This window comes from Bombus vosnesenskii, unplaced genomic scaffold, assembly GCF_011952255.1.
Source record: "Bombus vosnesenskii isolate JDL3184/JDL3185 unplaced genomic scaffold, Bvos_JDL3184-5_v1.1 scf7180000013316, whole genome shotgun sequence".
NCBI classification, from domain to species: Eukaryota; Metazoa; Arthropoda; class Insecta; order Hymenoptera; family Apidae; genus Bombus; species Bombus vosnesenskii.
In genome coordinates this window covers 3640345-3658068 of record NW_022882962.1, presented here as the reverse complement: position 1 = coordinate 3658068, position 17724 = coordinate 3640345, and the positions used below count along the sequence as shown (strand labels likewise).

The following is a 17724-nucleotide window of genomic DNA, read 5'->3' as shown; positions in this document are numbered from 1 at the left end:
TCTATCTTTAACCTAATCTGTATCGAGGTTCAATTATTCTCACAATATTATATTTTTCTCAAAATAAAAATTTCTATTATTAACAATACACAAAAGAAAGAAATTTTCTTGAAAGGTAAGGAACGTTTCAGTTTGAAAAGTGCTAAAACTCGTAACGCTACAGTCTTCACGGACTATTCCAATCACGAAGCTCGCCCTTCGATTCCTTTACGAGCAAGAAATCACCCCGCACCATCTATTTTTTTATGTCGTCTTTACGTCACGTATAGAGTTATTGCGGCAAGATTCGCGTTTCGAGAAACGAAAGGAGACAGAAGACGCGTCGTTAAAAATTGCTTTCCCCACGGAGGGTATTTCTCCAACTGTCCCCGACTCGACTCAGCGTTCGTCGCCCTTCCTACCAATTTCAGACGCAATCATCTCGCTCCTTCTTTTTCGTTCTGTCTTTCTTTTTCATTTCTATAACATAGAGCGCGCGTCGTATACATTTTCGATGAAACGCGTTACAGGCGCATGCATTTTCCCTCCAAACCACATCTGTCCCGCGTCGTTCTCTTTGACGCTGTTTCTCCACTAGTAGGTGGATTGGTTTTGAATGTCATATAGAAACGACCGTAAATTTCTTTTCTGAAATCTTCTTTAAAATGTTTGATCGCATGTACGATTACTCTTCGATACAGTGACCACTATTTCCTGTTGCTTCTTGTTTGAACAACTATACCTTTCGTTTCTCAAAATAATACTTGAACGATCATCTCTTTCTGCGATAATTTCACGAATAATTTATTATATATATTATAATAAGAATAGAAATTTTCTATCGTTAAAAATATTATTCAATATCATTTTATTGGAACTGAGACTTTTTGAAATTTTTAAGGGAAGAATTTATTGGATGATGCTTATTGGACAGGAAGTTGGAAGTAATTAGACAGCCGTCAAACACGAACAGGAATTTCTGCGCGAGTGGCAGCAGTTCATGCCGGAATCTGCGTAAACTCGGAATATTATTTACTCAGCGAACTGCCTTCGGTGGCTGCGTTCTTTATGCACACGCAGTTCTACGCAAATACGGCTTCTTAATGCCGTGTTTGTTTTCGTCCCGTATAACGTTTTCGTAGCGCGAAAACTTTGCTCTCAATGCCGTAGTTACTTTTTATCGTTAATTGCATATTAATTTCCAAGAATAATACACACAACTCTAAATTTTAATTATCGCGCTACGATATCTTCGAATAAAATTCGCGTAATAAAATATTGTATTGTTCAGACGCTGGCACATATTTTCATAGAAATTTCCTATCTATTCACCGCTTCGTCAGATCTTTTACTTCATTTGCTGTACTTGATGTTTGATAAAGGGCGGAATTTTGTTATTGAGCATAATTTATTAATAAGCAGTCTATCGCGTACGTTCGTGCTTTTGTGAGAAATTTAAAATTGAGAAAATACGTAGGATAGATAAAATATGCGAAAGCATAGAAAGTTTCTACAGTGTATAATATTCAATAATTGAAATCAATTTCTGCTTAAATTCCACTTTTTTAACTAGCTTTATAAAAAGCTACGAGTACGAATTAACATGCGCAGTTTACTCATCGAATACATAACACAATTTCGTTCACTACTGATTATTCATTCGTCTGAAAATTTTGTACCAAAGAGAAGACAATACTCTAAGAGCAACGATACCGCGTTTCTATGAACAATATTAACGCCACTCACCTGACTGCAGGAAGGAAAGCCGGACAGGACGAGGCTGGCAGAAATCTGAAACAACGCAAGAGGATCCGGAATTATGTTACACGAAATTTCGCCTTCTGGTTTTAATCACCGAGCTGAGTAATGATTCAGTCACGCTTAGACACCCGCGGATGCAATTTTCCTAGGAACCCATAGCTTGGAAATTCGTGGGAAAGTCCCAAGGAAAGGTCGGGGTATAGGGGTGAATTTAATCAAGTCGAAGTTCGCTGGAAAGTTAGAGGATAAGAGACCTCTCGTTAGACAAGGTTCGTTTTGTTGGGACGAAAGAGAGAATAGAAATGTTTGCGATTAGAACGAGATTGTCAAACAAGTAATTTTCAAGTTCTACAAACAACGATTAACTGTTTCTATTAACGTTATTTAAAATTCATCTCGTCGCACCACTGTTGAACATAAAATTAACATTATAATTACGATTATAAATGCCTCTAATGTGCAGTTAAATATACTGTGCGTGAACGATTGTAATTATAGCGATACAACGAGGACAAGTGAGCATTTACACGTATAATCGTGATTCTATTTGGGTAAAAGTAAATAACAATTTTACTAAAATCCTGCGCGGGTACACTATCTGTTATCTGAATAAAACTAAACATCACTTTTACTAAAATTATCTACGGTGAAATTCGATTTATGTGAACTCGTTAAAAGTGTTTCATCAAACATTTCACATAATAAGATTCTCTCGGTCACTTATAATTTTCTCTCGTATACAAGTTCACGTTCAGATTAAACGGATTCAGCTAAGACCAAGTCATGTCACCAGACTTCATTCGTACACGAGTTCACGTTGCGGTAAGTAGATTCAGCCGACCGGAATTCATGATCAGACACCATACATAAACGATTTCCTTGCAATAAGTGCAGCCCTACCGCATATATCCTTAGTAACTACAACAGCCAAGCATGTACAACTCATCGAAATGCCTGATTCTATCGTTAATTACCAAGAAGACCGAAAAAGTCAAACTCAGACATTTTTCTTACTATCTATTGGGTTTGCAACTAAATGATTGCGGATTTTGTCATTAGGTGATATTGATCAAGCGAATAAATATCCTAAGAAATTATTCATTATTTCGTATATTTTGCGTATTTTCGCATATTTCAATCTAAATGCATAAACGATCTAATCGTCGTAGTATTCTTTAGAATAAATAGAGAGGCGATAGCCAAAATTTTTAATAACGAAACTCTCGAGCTTCGCTTCGTGGTAAAAATATTAAGATATGTATAATTTTATGTGCTAGACTAGGTTAGATTCGTAGTAGTGATACTTGTATGTGAATATCAGTGTGTGGAAGTATGTGTGTGCGCGGCGTCTCAAAAACAAATGAATGTAAACTGTTCAGTCGGTTAACAGTCGGATATGGAAGAAAGTGCTGAGACGCGTATGAGTGTGTATCGATGAATATCTTTGAAATCGCTTATCAGATAAATATATAACTATTCTAATATGAATTCTAATTGTAAATTTAGTGTTCCTATACCATTATTTCGGCTATTAAGATCCAAAATTCTCAACAAAAAAATACCAGTGTAAGAAGAACAGTGAAGCTTCACATCGAAAGCGAAGTGATTTGTTTAAATCAAAATTGGCTGATTTGAAAGACCTTGATCGCAGTCTCGAAGCTCGATTGTTTGGCGATTAAAGGGGGTAGCACGAGCTTCGTGAAAGAACGACGGAGAAGCCGAGGAACGCCCGGAACCTCGAATACATTACACCGTCGCGTTAATACCTGGGCCGCACGCGACGTTGTTCCGGTGCATAACATACTCGATTTAACTGCGTTTAGTTTTAAAGCTCGCGGACCGTTTTCCCCCTCGAGCGATACATCGAGTTCCACTTCCCGTTTCCACCTGGCGTAGCATTAACGCCCGGACTATCGCTAATGTGCGTTCTCTGTCATGGAAACCGGCTTAAACCGACGTCCAACAATCTGTTTTCTCCATCGTGATCTTTTCTCCGAACTGCTTCCGCCCTTTCCCTTCCCCTTCGTTTCTGTACTTTTTGCTGTCGCGTTTCGATCTTTCGTACGAGAAATTGGAACGAGACGACGATCCGTTTTCAATGTTCGCTAGAGATTCAACGTGCGTAAATCTGGAATTTAGTTATAGAATATTCTCCTTTTTGGTATTTGATTTAAGAGATAAAAATTTGATTAATGGATGATTTATTTTTAGCGTTCGTAGTACCTGGATTTAAAACTAGAAATATCTGGGATTTAACTAAAATCAGATTATTTAATTGATAATGAAATTGAAACGTTGATTGATTGGGCCATTCATTCGGACGATTGACAATTTAATTGTATTACATTCTCTTATTGGTTTTTCATTTGAAAAATCGGAATGTCGATGATTCTGTTCTTCGTGCTGGTCGAAGATCCAAAATTTGTTCCTTTTCTAGCGTATGGTTCGATAAATTGAAGTATCGATAAACGATTCATTTTTAATATATCCATTTAATCGTTATCGTAGAATGTTATCCAGCTTTAATCACTGATCGAACATTATAGAAACTAATCGTTCGGAATATACGTATTTCTAACCCTGATCTCTTCCCGAAAATTCAAACTCAAACTCTCTAAATCCTGGATTCGAGACCTCGAATCGATTGGAATCGCAATTGGCCTACCACGAAGCTCCAACTAGTTCCGATTTCACTACCGATCTTTGCCAAACTTCTCTCTGCAAGTCGTCTTCGAAGAGCTTTAAACCCCCAATCAGAAATTTTCGAAGGATACGGCTTGAAAAGTCTCGAAGAGAATCTAGCGGCTCGGGGGAAAAAGTTGGTTCTTTCTTCGTTTCTGTGGTAATAAGCGCTGGTCTAGTTTGATAACGCGGTTCAAGCTTTGACGTGACGGGTATAATTAAACAAACGAAGGAATGGAAATTATCCGGACTGGCGGCTGACTCGACAGGTCGAGATGAAAATTCCGCGGTGGAAGTAATTCGCGACATCTCGCAGGACCTTTCGATGAGAATTCCACGAGTTTCGAAGCCTGTAAAACCCGATCGATCGCGTTTAAGGAACGACGCGGATCATTTGCATTTCGAAGATCTTTCAGTTCAAGGAATACAGAAAAATCATCGTTCTTAAGTTATATTTAATTTCAACATTGATAACGCGATGGAAATATTATACTTTTGATTATATTTTATTTTATTTTAGTTCTAATCGGAAAGGGGTGAGATTCCTCTAGTGTCCAAGGGATCTCTCGTTGCCATTACCACGGAAATAAACCGAGTGCCTTTCGCTTCAGCGAAAAATCGCCGCGATAAATCCTCGCGACTCGTTTCGACGAAGTTATTTACGACGCCGACTTCACCCTCCTATATATTGTCCGATGCTGTTTATAGTCGGCCATTTTTCCGGTCGCTCTACCTCTAACGATGCGTCTAGCGCTTTTAAGTTTAACAGGTGGCAGATCGTCGAGTCGTCTGTTTGAAAAAAAAATATTTTCTTCTCTATCTCATCGACCAATGAATTTCATAAATTCTCGGTTGATTAGAATTTCACTTCGGTTGTCTTCAGTTAGTTCCTAGTTTCCGCCGATAGAATTCCTTTCGATGATTCAACGATTACATTCTTATATCGTTATTTGTTACGTCTCAAGAATCCAAATTATACCGAAAATTCGAATCTTCTGTCTTCGTAAAATAAAGGAAATTTCCTATGAAATTGATTTGTTAATTTCTATCATCTCTTTGAAATTTCATATCCCCGAAAATACGCCCTCCTCTTCTACCAGTTTCCCCTCGAAGCGCACTGTCACTTCGATCAAACTCCCTCGAACAGGCAACCCCCTGTTATATTCGCCCCTGGCAAGATTCCCAGTGTCGTGCCTTAATTTTTGCCAGTCGATTACGCGAAGCTGTTGCTCGCGAAGTGTATTTCGCGATCGCGGGGGTTAATTTCACGGCGTGGCGAGCCGTGCAACACGGCGAAACGACGCGTGACCCAGTTAACTCACTCGCTTCCCGGTGCATCGACCCGAGCGAGCGTTTATTAAGGGTGGCAAAAGGGTCGCGAGTTACAGTTCGTGGAAGGAGGATGGGCCAACGTCGCAGAGTAAACGTCCCTTAATTAAGTTGTCTAGTCCGCCAGACCGATCCATCGAGCTTCTTTATCGAGAGAGCTGGTCCCTGATGCGAAATCGATGACACGCTCGCTCTCCGAGAGGACGTCGCCTGTTTCGTCCTCTTACTCTCTTTCTCTTCCTATCTCCTTTTTTTCTTCTTTTTTCTCTCGTTTCTCATCTCTCTCTCTCTCTCTCTCTCTCTCTCAGTCTCGAGGGAGATGTTCAATAAAAATTCCTCAAGAGCCTCGACTGGCAGGAAATGTCGTCGGTGAAGCGCGTGTACGCCGAGATCCTCTGGCGGAATCGAAACGGAATTTCATGGGACCTTCGAACGAAGACGAGGGACCGGACGTGGCGGCTTTTTAGATTCTCCGCATAGCAGACGAGGACAACCCTGAAGGTCATTTCGTTCGCGACTAGCTCGTGCATAGAGTTTCTGCTCACTATGGTATACTTAACGGAAATACTATTTGTTTCAGCAAATATCAATTTCAGTCAATCAAATAATAACCGTTGTTACGTCCGTGACCCTCCACATAAAACAAACTCGTTCCCTCGATCAAAGAAGATCACTAGACGTCTAAACATCTTTATTCGGACCCGCGATAATCCCAAGGACCGTCATAAATTTTAGCATTTTTTATAATCAAGACCCTCAGATTCCTAAAGTATCTTTCAAGTCGAAAGGTTCCTTAGGGTTATTGCTCATTCCAGGAAAACACGAGCAAACAACATAATGCCACCCACGAACGACCTTTGGTCGGGGGCGGCCAGCACCCACCAGTTTTTCTCTCATCCAATTGGCAACGATGTCTGTTGCCCTCGCTTTCTTAACGAAAATTACCATTAACGAATCCGCTTGTCTCATACTCTGGACACATCCATCAGTGGTTTTTTCCTCCCCGACATCACCGTCACCGAACTACTTGCTAGTAACTTTGAGATCTGAACACATCTGACTTGCTGTTAACATTTCGCTGAGAACGCTTCTACACACACCACGCACGAATACTCGAGTGCTCACAGTTGTTGGAAATAAAGTGTATATTTAACCTGTTAGCTCGGTGTTATAATCATTCAACCACTCGTATTATCCTAAGCGAAACAGGGGATCGACTGATTCGTGGCGTCGATTATCGTAACGTATCGTAACGAGAATTTACGACTCTCGTTGACGCGTTATACCGCGAACGCGTCTCTCCGCGTGAACGAACGCGTGAAACGGTCGAACAACGGTACTTGATAAATAACAAGGATCGAGAGTTACACGTTTGTGGATGATTGAACAAAGTTTAGAACTTGTCTTGGGAAATGGAGAATTTTTTACAACGGGATTACAAACGGAAGATTTTTATATCTAGCAATTGGAAACCACAGTGAAAATTCACGATAAGTAACAGTTTCGTATGAGGGCAATTTCATAATCCAATGTTTTATCAAACAATTATTACTACGATCGTTCTCTCACTAGGTTTGACAAAATCCTCTCAAGTTCGTTGATTTCAGGTAACTCGAATAATCTGAACGAGCTTGACCGGCGCGTCTCGCGTTTGCCACAAATTCCACGTAGTAAAAATGTTTTAATCTTTTTCGCGATGATTTTACACGACCGGTTCGTTTTATTTCTCGTTTGATATTTCGATCTTTTACGCGCGTATTTCCAGCATAAATTTCCGCAACATTTTTCAAAATTCACGTTGATACACGTAACCGGGGAATCGAGCCAATTGCTAATGTATAAAACAGCGTTTGTTCCCGCATAACTAAATTCAAACCAATATCGGGACGTGCAATATAAATTCATTTTGGTGGCTCAGTTAAATCGCGGAATTGAAAACGTTGACTCTTGAAATTTTCGCGTCTGCCAGCCTCGCCGTTAAATTACCGTCATTATATCCGTCAAATCACTAACGGGTGCTGAACTCGATTGCAATTTGGTCCTGCATGTAATTTTCCAACGATCTCTCGATGCTTGACTTGCTGTAACGAGAATTATTCACAGAAGCGCGCATGTATACGCGTATTTGATCGTTGTGTTTCGTTTCGATCCGTCAAAATCTGTACAAACGTACCATTCTTTCCATTAACCAAGGAGCTAATTGTCCCTTATGTTCGAATAATAACCGTCAAATCAAAAGCCAAATGGAAATTTCGAATTTCCTAGTTTATTCATCTGTTCAGCTTTAATATCACGAATTAAATCAGAATTTTACGCGTTCGTAACGAAGTGGCGATGCAAACGGATATTCTACTCATTTGGTGACAAAATGTTGTTCCAAGAAATAAACCGTGAAATCAGAATAATTCGATGTATGACAAATGTTTAACAGATTAAAATATAAGCACCGATGATTGAAATTTCTACCAAAGAAACTGCGCAATGTATATTCAACGCTTGTGTATTCAAATTTACGCTATAAAACGGATATAATTAAATTTCGATGACTTACATAAAATATATATAATACCGAAGCTTAATAAAAAAAACTAAAACGCGTTCTAGAACTTCTGAACAAGACTTTGTATCGTTCTAAATACATGAAATTTTCATATAAGAAAAAAAAAAGTAGCCATTGTTCACATTGCTCATTCTCTACTACAATAGTTCTAGCATCGATAAATTTAACAAGTCGGATTAAGCGAGTCGCGACGGAACTTCTGATGTAGTCAGCGATTAATTCGTTTCTTAGAAATCTCCTCGCGGTCGCCGCGGAGGTGCAATTAGTTTGACGAATGGTTCGAATTACGAAGAATCTTGTCCCGATAATTCAAACGAGCCGTCGAAAAATTCCTCTCGAGTATTCTTCGTGTAGAAAAAGCCAGACAGGAACGCGCGAGCATGTAAATTCTATTAATTCATCGTTTCGTCGCGTCTTGTTTCTCCGCGAGCGAATCATTTGTAATGAAACGTTTCATTATTCTTGTTTTCGAGGACAGGTTGAAAGTCTTTTTGTCGAGTAATATGCAGAATTCAGAAAGATATATGGTAATTTCCTCTTGCTTTCGAGAAACTCTGATTGCCATTACGTGGATGCCAGTTGGCGATTTTCTACCTTCGGAAAAGAAACTTTCTCTCAGGTTTCATGTAACGTGTGAAAGTAAGTAAAAATGAAAACCTATCGATGCTAAATTGATGCTGTTTGTACGTATCTCCAACGCTATTTAAACGTGATTATATCTATTAGAGAGTAGCGTGATCTCATCTTCTTAAATGAAAACGTGTTAGACTTTTCGATTGAATTTGCTCGCGGATATTTATCGGAGAACGAAAAATTCGATAGCCTCTCCTTCTGATAAATTGTATGAACGTAACGAAATGTAAACAAGGAAAGATAACGAACTGTAAGTAATAAAATATAATTATAAAGAAAATTATTTTAGCCTTGGAATACCAGAGAGGAAGGCGAGACACGATGGAGTCGTCGTGTAAATTTCGCGTGACAGTCAAATTCCGGAGACGAGACACGCGCAATTTCCCGCAGGGCGAAATTACTGCTCTTAACGAAATTAAAGGCACCCTATGTCGCGCGCCGACGACTCTATCCTCCGTTTCATACGTCAAAGCTACGCTCGCGGTGAATTTTGCGCGCATAATCACAAGCAACCATGGAGCACGTGCTTTTCAAGATTCGAAACGTTACAAATTCTCGATGGATCTCGTGGATAGAAACATCTCAATCGTTCGTAGTAGAGAAGTAGACGTAGAGAGGTAGTTCTTGGAGACGAGCCAGTCTCTGTCTGTCTGTCGGGTTTGGTTTATTTGGGCCTTTTCGATTAATCGGTTCGGTCGACTAAAGTAGAAAGCGGCTTCGAGCGTAGAGGTTGAGGGAAGGAAAATTGAAAAGCGTTCGAAGAAGCAAGTGCAGCTGGATTAGAGGTTGAGCAATCTCCCGAGAACGTGATCTTACCGCTCTTATTATACCTTCTTGTTTTTTCCGTTGAATATGTTGGAGGTTAAGCTGGATAAAAAATTCTGATAGAAAGATCGTGAATGTTTTATACTTAATATCCTCAGTTTTATATATGTTACGACTATAATAAGCATAGGTTATCATGGCAGGTCTTTAATATCGTGACAAAAGATACTCAAGGAAGTATATAATATATATGGCAAGTAAAGAAATATTTTATGAGAATAAAATTCGCGTGTATAGTATCAAGAATAAAATAAAAACACAAACATGATATAGAGAACGCGTAAAATGACGTTAGGAGTACGCAATGTAAATGTTAAACCTTCGCAGTCCAAGCAGCATTCGACGCTTCGTTCCAGCTGATTTTTACTCGAGAAGCTACTTTCAAAAGCTATTCGTAATATGGATGAACTTTCATATTCTCGAGCGAAACAAAACCGCAAATCTTCGTGCAATAACATGCCGTAACCTAAACTTTGCTGTAGTCGTAAATCATCTAAGTCATTTTTTATTTGCAAATCATTTAAATCTCTCCGTATGAACTGAAATACGTACAAGGTGAGGTCTCTGATCTTTACCATAACAATTCGCTCGATATCGTAGCTGCCTCGTAATCAAACCAAACGGCGCCGACAACTTGGACCTATCTCCGAGTTTAAACCGTAACAGGGTTCACTTGACGCGATGCAATAGTAAACTTCGAGTTCGACTTCGACGTTCACGACTATCGAGGCGCAGGTAAACCTCCTAATTGCCAGTAGCGTTTCAGGTACGCGGCATTATTCGAAGCCGGCTTGCACTCGATAATGAACCAGCAAGCCGGCGCTCACGACGTTGTTGCGAGCAAGGATCGAATCGCATACGTTATTGGGATAACAAGGGAATTAATTCCGAACCGTTTCGATCGTCGCCCCCACGCCCCTTCAGCACGTTGATCGACTCACTTCCGCGGAAACCTGGTGTCCCCTGACAACATACGAATTCTATGCAGCTCCAAGAACAGAGAAATTTTGGTGAGACGCGCGATAATACGTATTCGTCGATGAAACGATAGAGGAAAGGATTGAGACGATGAGAAACGTTTGACGACGAAGAAATGGGAAAATAAGATTTATATCGTGAGATTTATTGGATTTCTTATATTTTGACACCAGTTTGTTGGTTGATTTTTTCTTGAACGATTAGCTTCTTCGCGAGTTTATGAATATTTTTGTAGTCGTTAAGAGTTTACGAGTACATCGAGGTAGGAAGGATTTTATTCAGAAAAACATGGATCGAGAGGGTGAGAAACGTCCTTGGACAACGAGAGAGACGAGAAAGAATATTTATACACTGGCTGTTTATTAGATTTTACATGTTTTGAGGGACGTTATTTGGTTTTTTATGGGAGAGTATCTTTTGAAACAGTTTATGAAGATTCTCCTTTACACGTACGTTTCTAAGAAGCGCAATTTAACGATGGATACAAAGATGAAAGGGACGAACGTTTACACTCTGCGTGCTTATTGAATCTTTAATATTTTTAGAGCGGGTTATTTGGTTAATCTTGGGAGAATATTTTCCTGAAGAACTAATGATGGAATTTCATTAAAAATGAATTAATGGTATGCTTTCTTAATTCGAGGAAAAAGCAAGATTAGGCTTCCTCTTTGTGCTATTAAGATCTACCTTTTCTTTTTCCAATATGTTGTTCATAGATCTAAAACGTTGATTTAATGATACAAATTGTAATCCGTTAGAATCACTGCCAAATTATTCATCGACATATCCATATCAACTTTGATAACAGAGGATTCGCGGAATTCTCATGCAATTAATACGCCATCTAATAAATGTCCAATTTATACGAAACTTATCCAGTTTCGCGTCGCATTGACTTTCATTAGAAAAGTTCTATGGAACTTGGAAGGATGGAGAAAAGTTGGCAGAAGCTACGAGACGGACCAGAACCGATCGAATCAATCGACCAACCGGAACGAGTAATTGCTAAATAAACGTCGGGCCGGCGATGGCCGCTCGTTAAATCGTTAATTTGCGATACCGGGAATAATAATGCAACGCGATGAAATATTCATACGGATATTCGCCGATGTTCTCGTTTATCCCGCGCATTGAGTGCCGATTATTTCGAAAACAGTCGGCGAGGACGCGAGGCGAAATAAATTTCCAAACGCAATAATCGACACCTGTCTTTTTCTTCCTCTTTCTTACTTGCTTCTCGACGATTCTACGTTCCGCTCGATCGTCGAAATTGTCGTAGGCGTGCGGACGGTGCAAACATTTTCGTTGCTACGATTTTTACGCGGCCATTATAAATCGTCGTTTTAATGATCGAGAGGTATTTCATTCAGCGCACGGTGAATATGCGGTACATTAAGCGAGATACATTCTATAGGCTGGTTCATTATGCGTAGGGGCCGACTTCGTCGATATATTCCACGTTAAAAAACGATTAAACCGCCATTTGAATGTTTTCGAATGGCCGCTGCCCATTTGTTAACGTTTCATTAAATCGAGTTGACGATCGAGAGAGACGTATTTCCATAGTGCACGCTTCGAATGTTATATTGTATGGGATTCGTTTGACCGAAAAACAATCCAAGGGGAGATATGCTCAATTGCTTGTAGCAATCGAAAAAACTAACACTACGTTCATTTATCCGACATATCGGCATGCACCAGATCTCCCGATTCACGCACGAGATCACATCTTTCTCTGGAAGCAAGATGATAGATATAGAAAGGACACGATCACGGAATATTATCGAAAAAGCTTCGCAGAAGAACCGGTTATCGAGCAGAAGATAGAGATAAGTAACGACAGATTGCAACGAAGAAACTACGTAATATTTCAACCCCCTGTCAAAACGAGAACTTAACACAAATATACGCTCGCATCTACACACCTGTTCCCCTTTTCCCCTTTTCTTCCGTCGAATTCTCCTGGATACACACATACATATGTACGTGTATATACGCACACATGGTACACGTCACGCGATATTAAAGCAGATTCCTTTGGCGAGCGTCCAAGTCGATGAAAACCGAGGTTATCGTCTGTGCGACGGTCGATTTCTTTGTAGAGGCTACAACGACACCGTCGACTACGCGAAAATCGCGCACACTCATTTTACTCATGACGTGTCACCGTCATGAATTTTCAAGCTTCCTTCCATTCTTATGAATGGAACTTCCTTTAACACTTGTACGACTTCCTTAAGCCCTTTGTGTCTTTCGTATTGTCTATTCTTTTAAATTCATTCAAGGTTATCATAAAGATTGGTCTCATGGTGTTGAGATTTATTCAATGTTCGTATAGAAGAAATTCTTGACTCTTCGATAAATTTGGTTTGCAGCGAAGCTCTCTTATTGGAATAGTCTCCAAGTTTCTTTTAAACTTCGTTATTCTCCGAGCCTCGCCGAACATATTCCAAAGTTCTTGCGCGGGAATGAATGAAGTTTGAACTTTGAAACTTTTATCCAGCTTTGTCAACGTTTATTAAAAATTGATTCTAGAGAAAGACATCGCGGGATATCGTTGAACAATTTAACAAACGTTACAGATAGATAAAAGAATAAGAATATAAGTAGTAGGAGACTATAATCGGGCAGACTTCATCATTTAGACTCGATCGCATGAAATATTAATTCAGTATATTAATCGATATAAAAATTCAACAGCGTCATATAGATATAAATAAAATAAACAAGCGCAGGTAGTGGAGAATCGTTTATGGTCAGACAGATTCCATCTATTTGGACTTAATCTACTAGATTCTATATTTCTCAACTTACCTACTTTATATTATGCATTACGTAAAGAATTACGAAGAGAAAAGTAAATTCGATTCCATTGCAGAACATTACTCTGACAAACACTGCCTAAGTAAATTATTTTTAATATTTTACTGTCTATCATGATTCACGATAGTTTTATCGAAGCGACGCTCACACCGCAAATAAAACATTTTACAATTTCAACTTTACCACTCGATATATATATATATTTATCAATATTTAAATTTTGCACAAAATTCTACTATAAACATTCAAAGTTTGGTATTTCAATTTGACCATCGATGTTTAAAATGTCAGTAGCACTTCCAAAGAATGAATCGAAAATGAACCGAAGCAGAAGCGATATTTCCGTGTGTTATCATGAACGCTTTGCAAGATAATGCAAGCACGATTCTGTTTACTCTGCATTCTGCACGCTGGTCGCGTTTTTGCACGCGTGCATATTGTTCCTATGGAACACGTCCAGGAGCATGCAATCAGTGTATATTCGTGAACACGCGAGCCCACGCGCGTGTGTTTCACATGCCTTCACGCCGGCATCAGTGCCCGGTCTGGAAATTCTATTTAGAATTTTTTTTTTTGCGCCGCCAACTTGAATCGGGTTTCCTCGAGGTTTAATTACGCGTGCCACGCAACCTTTCTCATCGTTTCGCTCTGGAATTCAGGCCGGACCGCGCGAGGAAGCTGAACCTTTGCCCTCCGCCACGGTTAATTACAACCTGACCTTTGATCTTACGAAACGGTCCCGCATGAGAACCGTGATTTCAGAGGACCAAGCAACTTCCACTGTTTTTTACCGGTTGAAAGAAGCGGAGAAAAATAATTGTAATTGCAAGTTCTCTGTGGCCAGAGTTTCGCCACGAAATCCGCAGATTATATTTTATATTCGCACAGAACGAGTGACTTTCGCCGAGAACTTTACCAGTACTTTAATCCATTAATTCTCCGACTCATTATTTTTCAAGTAGTTTATTCGAGTCGGTATTGGTTATCCACTGGTATAATACCGTGTCAGCTGCAAAATCTGGAAAATATTACACAATTTATAATTAGTTATTCTCTGCCTGAATAACAGAAACCGATGTTGAAATTCAACTTTGCGGCAGGTACAATTTGCTTTTGTTAAATTACCATCATGTCACGACGATACTACGATATTGTAAAGTAAAGGGTTAAGAGCAATATTTTATACGAATTTTTCCTAAAGAATTGGAAGACTATATAAATATGTAAAACAAACGATCATCCGGATCTTAACAGTGATTCTGACAACAATCGTTCGCTCCTCGTTGGAAAGAAATCCGTCAATTCCATCTGTTAATCCAAAATTATCTCGATTGTTTCTAAACATCCCTCTACCCGTAAAACCTACAACTTCTCCTCTTTCTAACCATATACTGCCAAACGCTCTCTTTCTCTCTCTGTTTCTGTCTCTATGCATCGAAAGTTTCATGCACGCGAGAGTGCCTCTGCAAGATACGAGCGTCGCCACACCTGCCACAACGCGTGCTCCCCTTTCGTTCACCTGAGCGATCTGCCGACGTCACCACACGCGTACGCTTACACGAGTCAGGAACACGCACGGGGAAGGGTTAGAAAGCTGGGCCACGATGGTAACATTCCGGAAGCCAGGATCGATATCCAGACACGCCATCGCCAGGCTCGACAGCCAACCACCCTCTTTTCACCCTCTTCTCCTACCTTCCAATCTTCTCCTCCTTCTTATTCATTCTCCATCCTTCACCCTATTCCACGTCTGTTTATTTTTCCCTCCGCCCCGTTCAGCCCTCGCGGAAGGTTAATGGACCCTCGGGGATGTCTTTGGTAACGCGAACGTTCCGCGGAGTTTTTCCTTTCTACCACCTTTGGCGAATCGTCCTCGAGCGAAATTCCTCGAAAAGCGGTTGCAGCCGTTGAGATCAAAGCAGAACGGATGCTCCCCGACGGAAAATCCAAGCCCCGTGATTATGTTTAAGTTGGTCCATGAGAAACTAACGAGTTCTACAGGGCACATGCCGGTGATTGCCGGAGACTTTCACCAAGTGTTTCGCAGCAGGAGGAAGTTGTTAAGAGAAGAAGATCGGGGCTTGATAGTACGTAGGATTTGATTCGTGTAATTGGAAGCGGTGTTTAAAGGAATATGTACTTCTGCGGTGTTTTGCTTCCACTTTCTCCGCACTATTACAGCAGAGACCGATTTTAAGATGTAAGATACCGAACAAAATATTTACCGAACGAAATGTTAAACTAAAATATGTCAAGCGATATTTGGTGATAATATTACGGCGAAAATAATTTCACTCTTTCGTAAATTCTCATTTGCTTGTTTCGCAGATGCGTGGTTCGACGTTTTCTGTTCCGTAAACATTGACAGTGTTTGAAAAATATACGTGAACTGTAATAAAATTATTTCACGGTATACCGCAAAAAAAAAAAAAGAATGAAATAGGAATATAGAAATATAGCAAATTTAACGTGCAATTTTCCCGTAATCAAATCGCAACGTTTCATAAAACCGGACAACTTATCCAAGCGATGCGTCATGTTGCGGGCGAGTCAGTTATCTTGTCGGCAAACTTGTTAACAAAATTGCAAAGCATCGTTGCTCGCGGCTAATGGATCATCCGTAAGTTTTCTAAAGTTTGTAGGTCGGCGAATTTGTCATCGAAGTGATTACGGTCGGCAGGTTGGTGGATCGGTCGCCGTATTCCATTCCCATGAGGATCCGAAAGCAAGTAAAAGCGGTCGAACGTTGGAATCGGGGTCGTGGAAGCCGGGATTAACGACGGTTTCTTTTTCCGCGAGCGCTTCTTACAGATTCGATTTGACCCGCGGCATTGTTCGCGTCGCTACGATCCGATCGCGAAGAACAAAGGCGGACGCATCGTCGTCCCATTTGCTTTAAACGCAAAGAGAAAAAAAAAAAACAGAGAAAAACATGGGGGACAATGCATTTTTGATCGACAGAGAGATAATTTGTTCGATAGGGAATTTTGCGAGGCGACTACAGGAAAATGGATCGACCAAGGTTCACAGGGTATGTGGGCAGATTTTGATAGATGGCAGAGTAGAAGTTGAGGAATTGATCTTGGTAATGCATAGACGGTGAAGTAGAAATCTTTGCGGATGAAAAATATAGAAAAATAAAGAAAAAAAAGAGAACTTGTATAATATTTAATTATATTTAATCACTTGGTACATATAGATAGGCTATTTTAATAAAATTGATCATTTTAAGAAAAATATATAGGCTGTCTCGCTAAATTTGAGCATGTAAAAGTTGAATTTCTGAAAAATGCTTGAAAGAAATTTATGCTCTTTCAGGAAGTGTATCTATATAATGATGTGAATTTCAGAAAATATATAATACACCAACAATCTTCATTATCGTTTTTCATAAAAAAAAATTGAGTAATTTTCATCTTAAGTCGCTCTAAAAGTAGTAAAATTTGGACATTATTATATAATCGATAGCAAAAGCCGTGAGTTGAGCAGCGAGTTGCATGTTCCTTTATCCGAAGAGGGTAAAACAATACTTCTTGATAACAGGATTACGAAGAGCAGCGCAACAGCTGCTCGAGGAACATCGAATGCGAATCTCTCTTCTAATTACGAAGTCTCTATGATCATTAACATAGCGGCAACTCGTCGATCCTTTCTAATTGCAACATCTTGTTAGAGATGAAAAACCACCGAAAACAAAATTGACAAGCGCCTGTGTTACATAAAGACTGCAAGATACGTGCAGTTCGGATGAAACACACGATCATTATACTTAACCGCGTGTATGTTACGTTCCACCGCTCTAATTAACCAAGATAATTAGTCAACCGTTCCTGGTGTGACCACTCACGAACATTTTTCCTCTGTGAACAAGGTACGCAGGATGGTAGAACGACGCCTAATGCGAGAAAATCCGATTACGCGACGCGAAATGCACACAGCCAATAAAAATTCGCAGATTTCGCGCTGGGAAAACGGCTCGCACGCTAATTTACAGCGAAGCTGTAGCAGTGGCGAGCTTTACGATGCACCTGATACCGATAAAAGTACCGACGGGAATTAGCGTGAAAGATCGCTGTCCTGATACGAGCAGATCGTAAACGCGACAGAACAACGATATGAAACGTTACTGCGCGTAGTAGCGTATCAGAAAAATT

General features: G+C 39.9%; 1 protein-coding gene across 1 annotated transcript in view; it reads right to left on the bottom strand.

Annotated features, from left to right (window-relative positions):
- Nucleotides 1-17724, bottom strand: part of LOC117235517 — a 144610-nt gene that overhangs the window by 58756 nt on the left and 68130 nt on the right. Inside the window, exon 14 of the mRNA XM_033497625.1 lies at nucleotides 1726-1770. Within this exon, the coding sequence (XP_033353516.1) occupies nucleotides 1726-1770 (45 nt within the window). The remainder of the gene's footprint in view (nucleotides 1-1725; nucleotides 1771-17724) is intronic.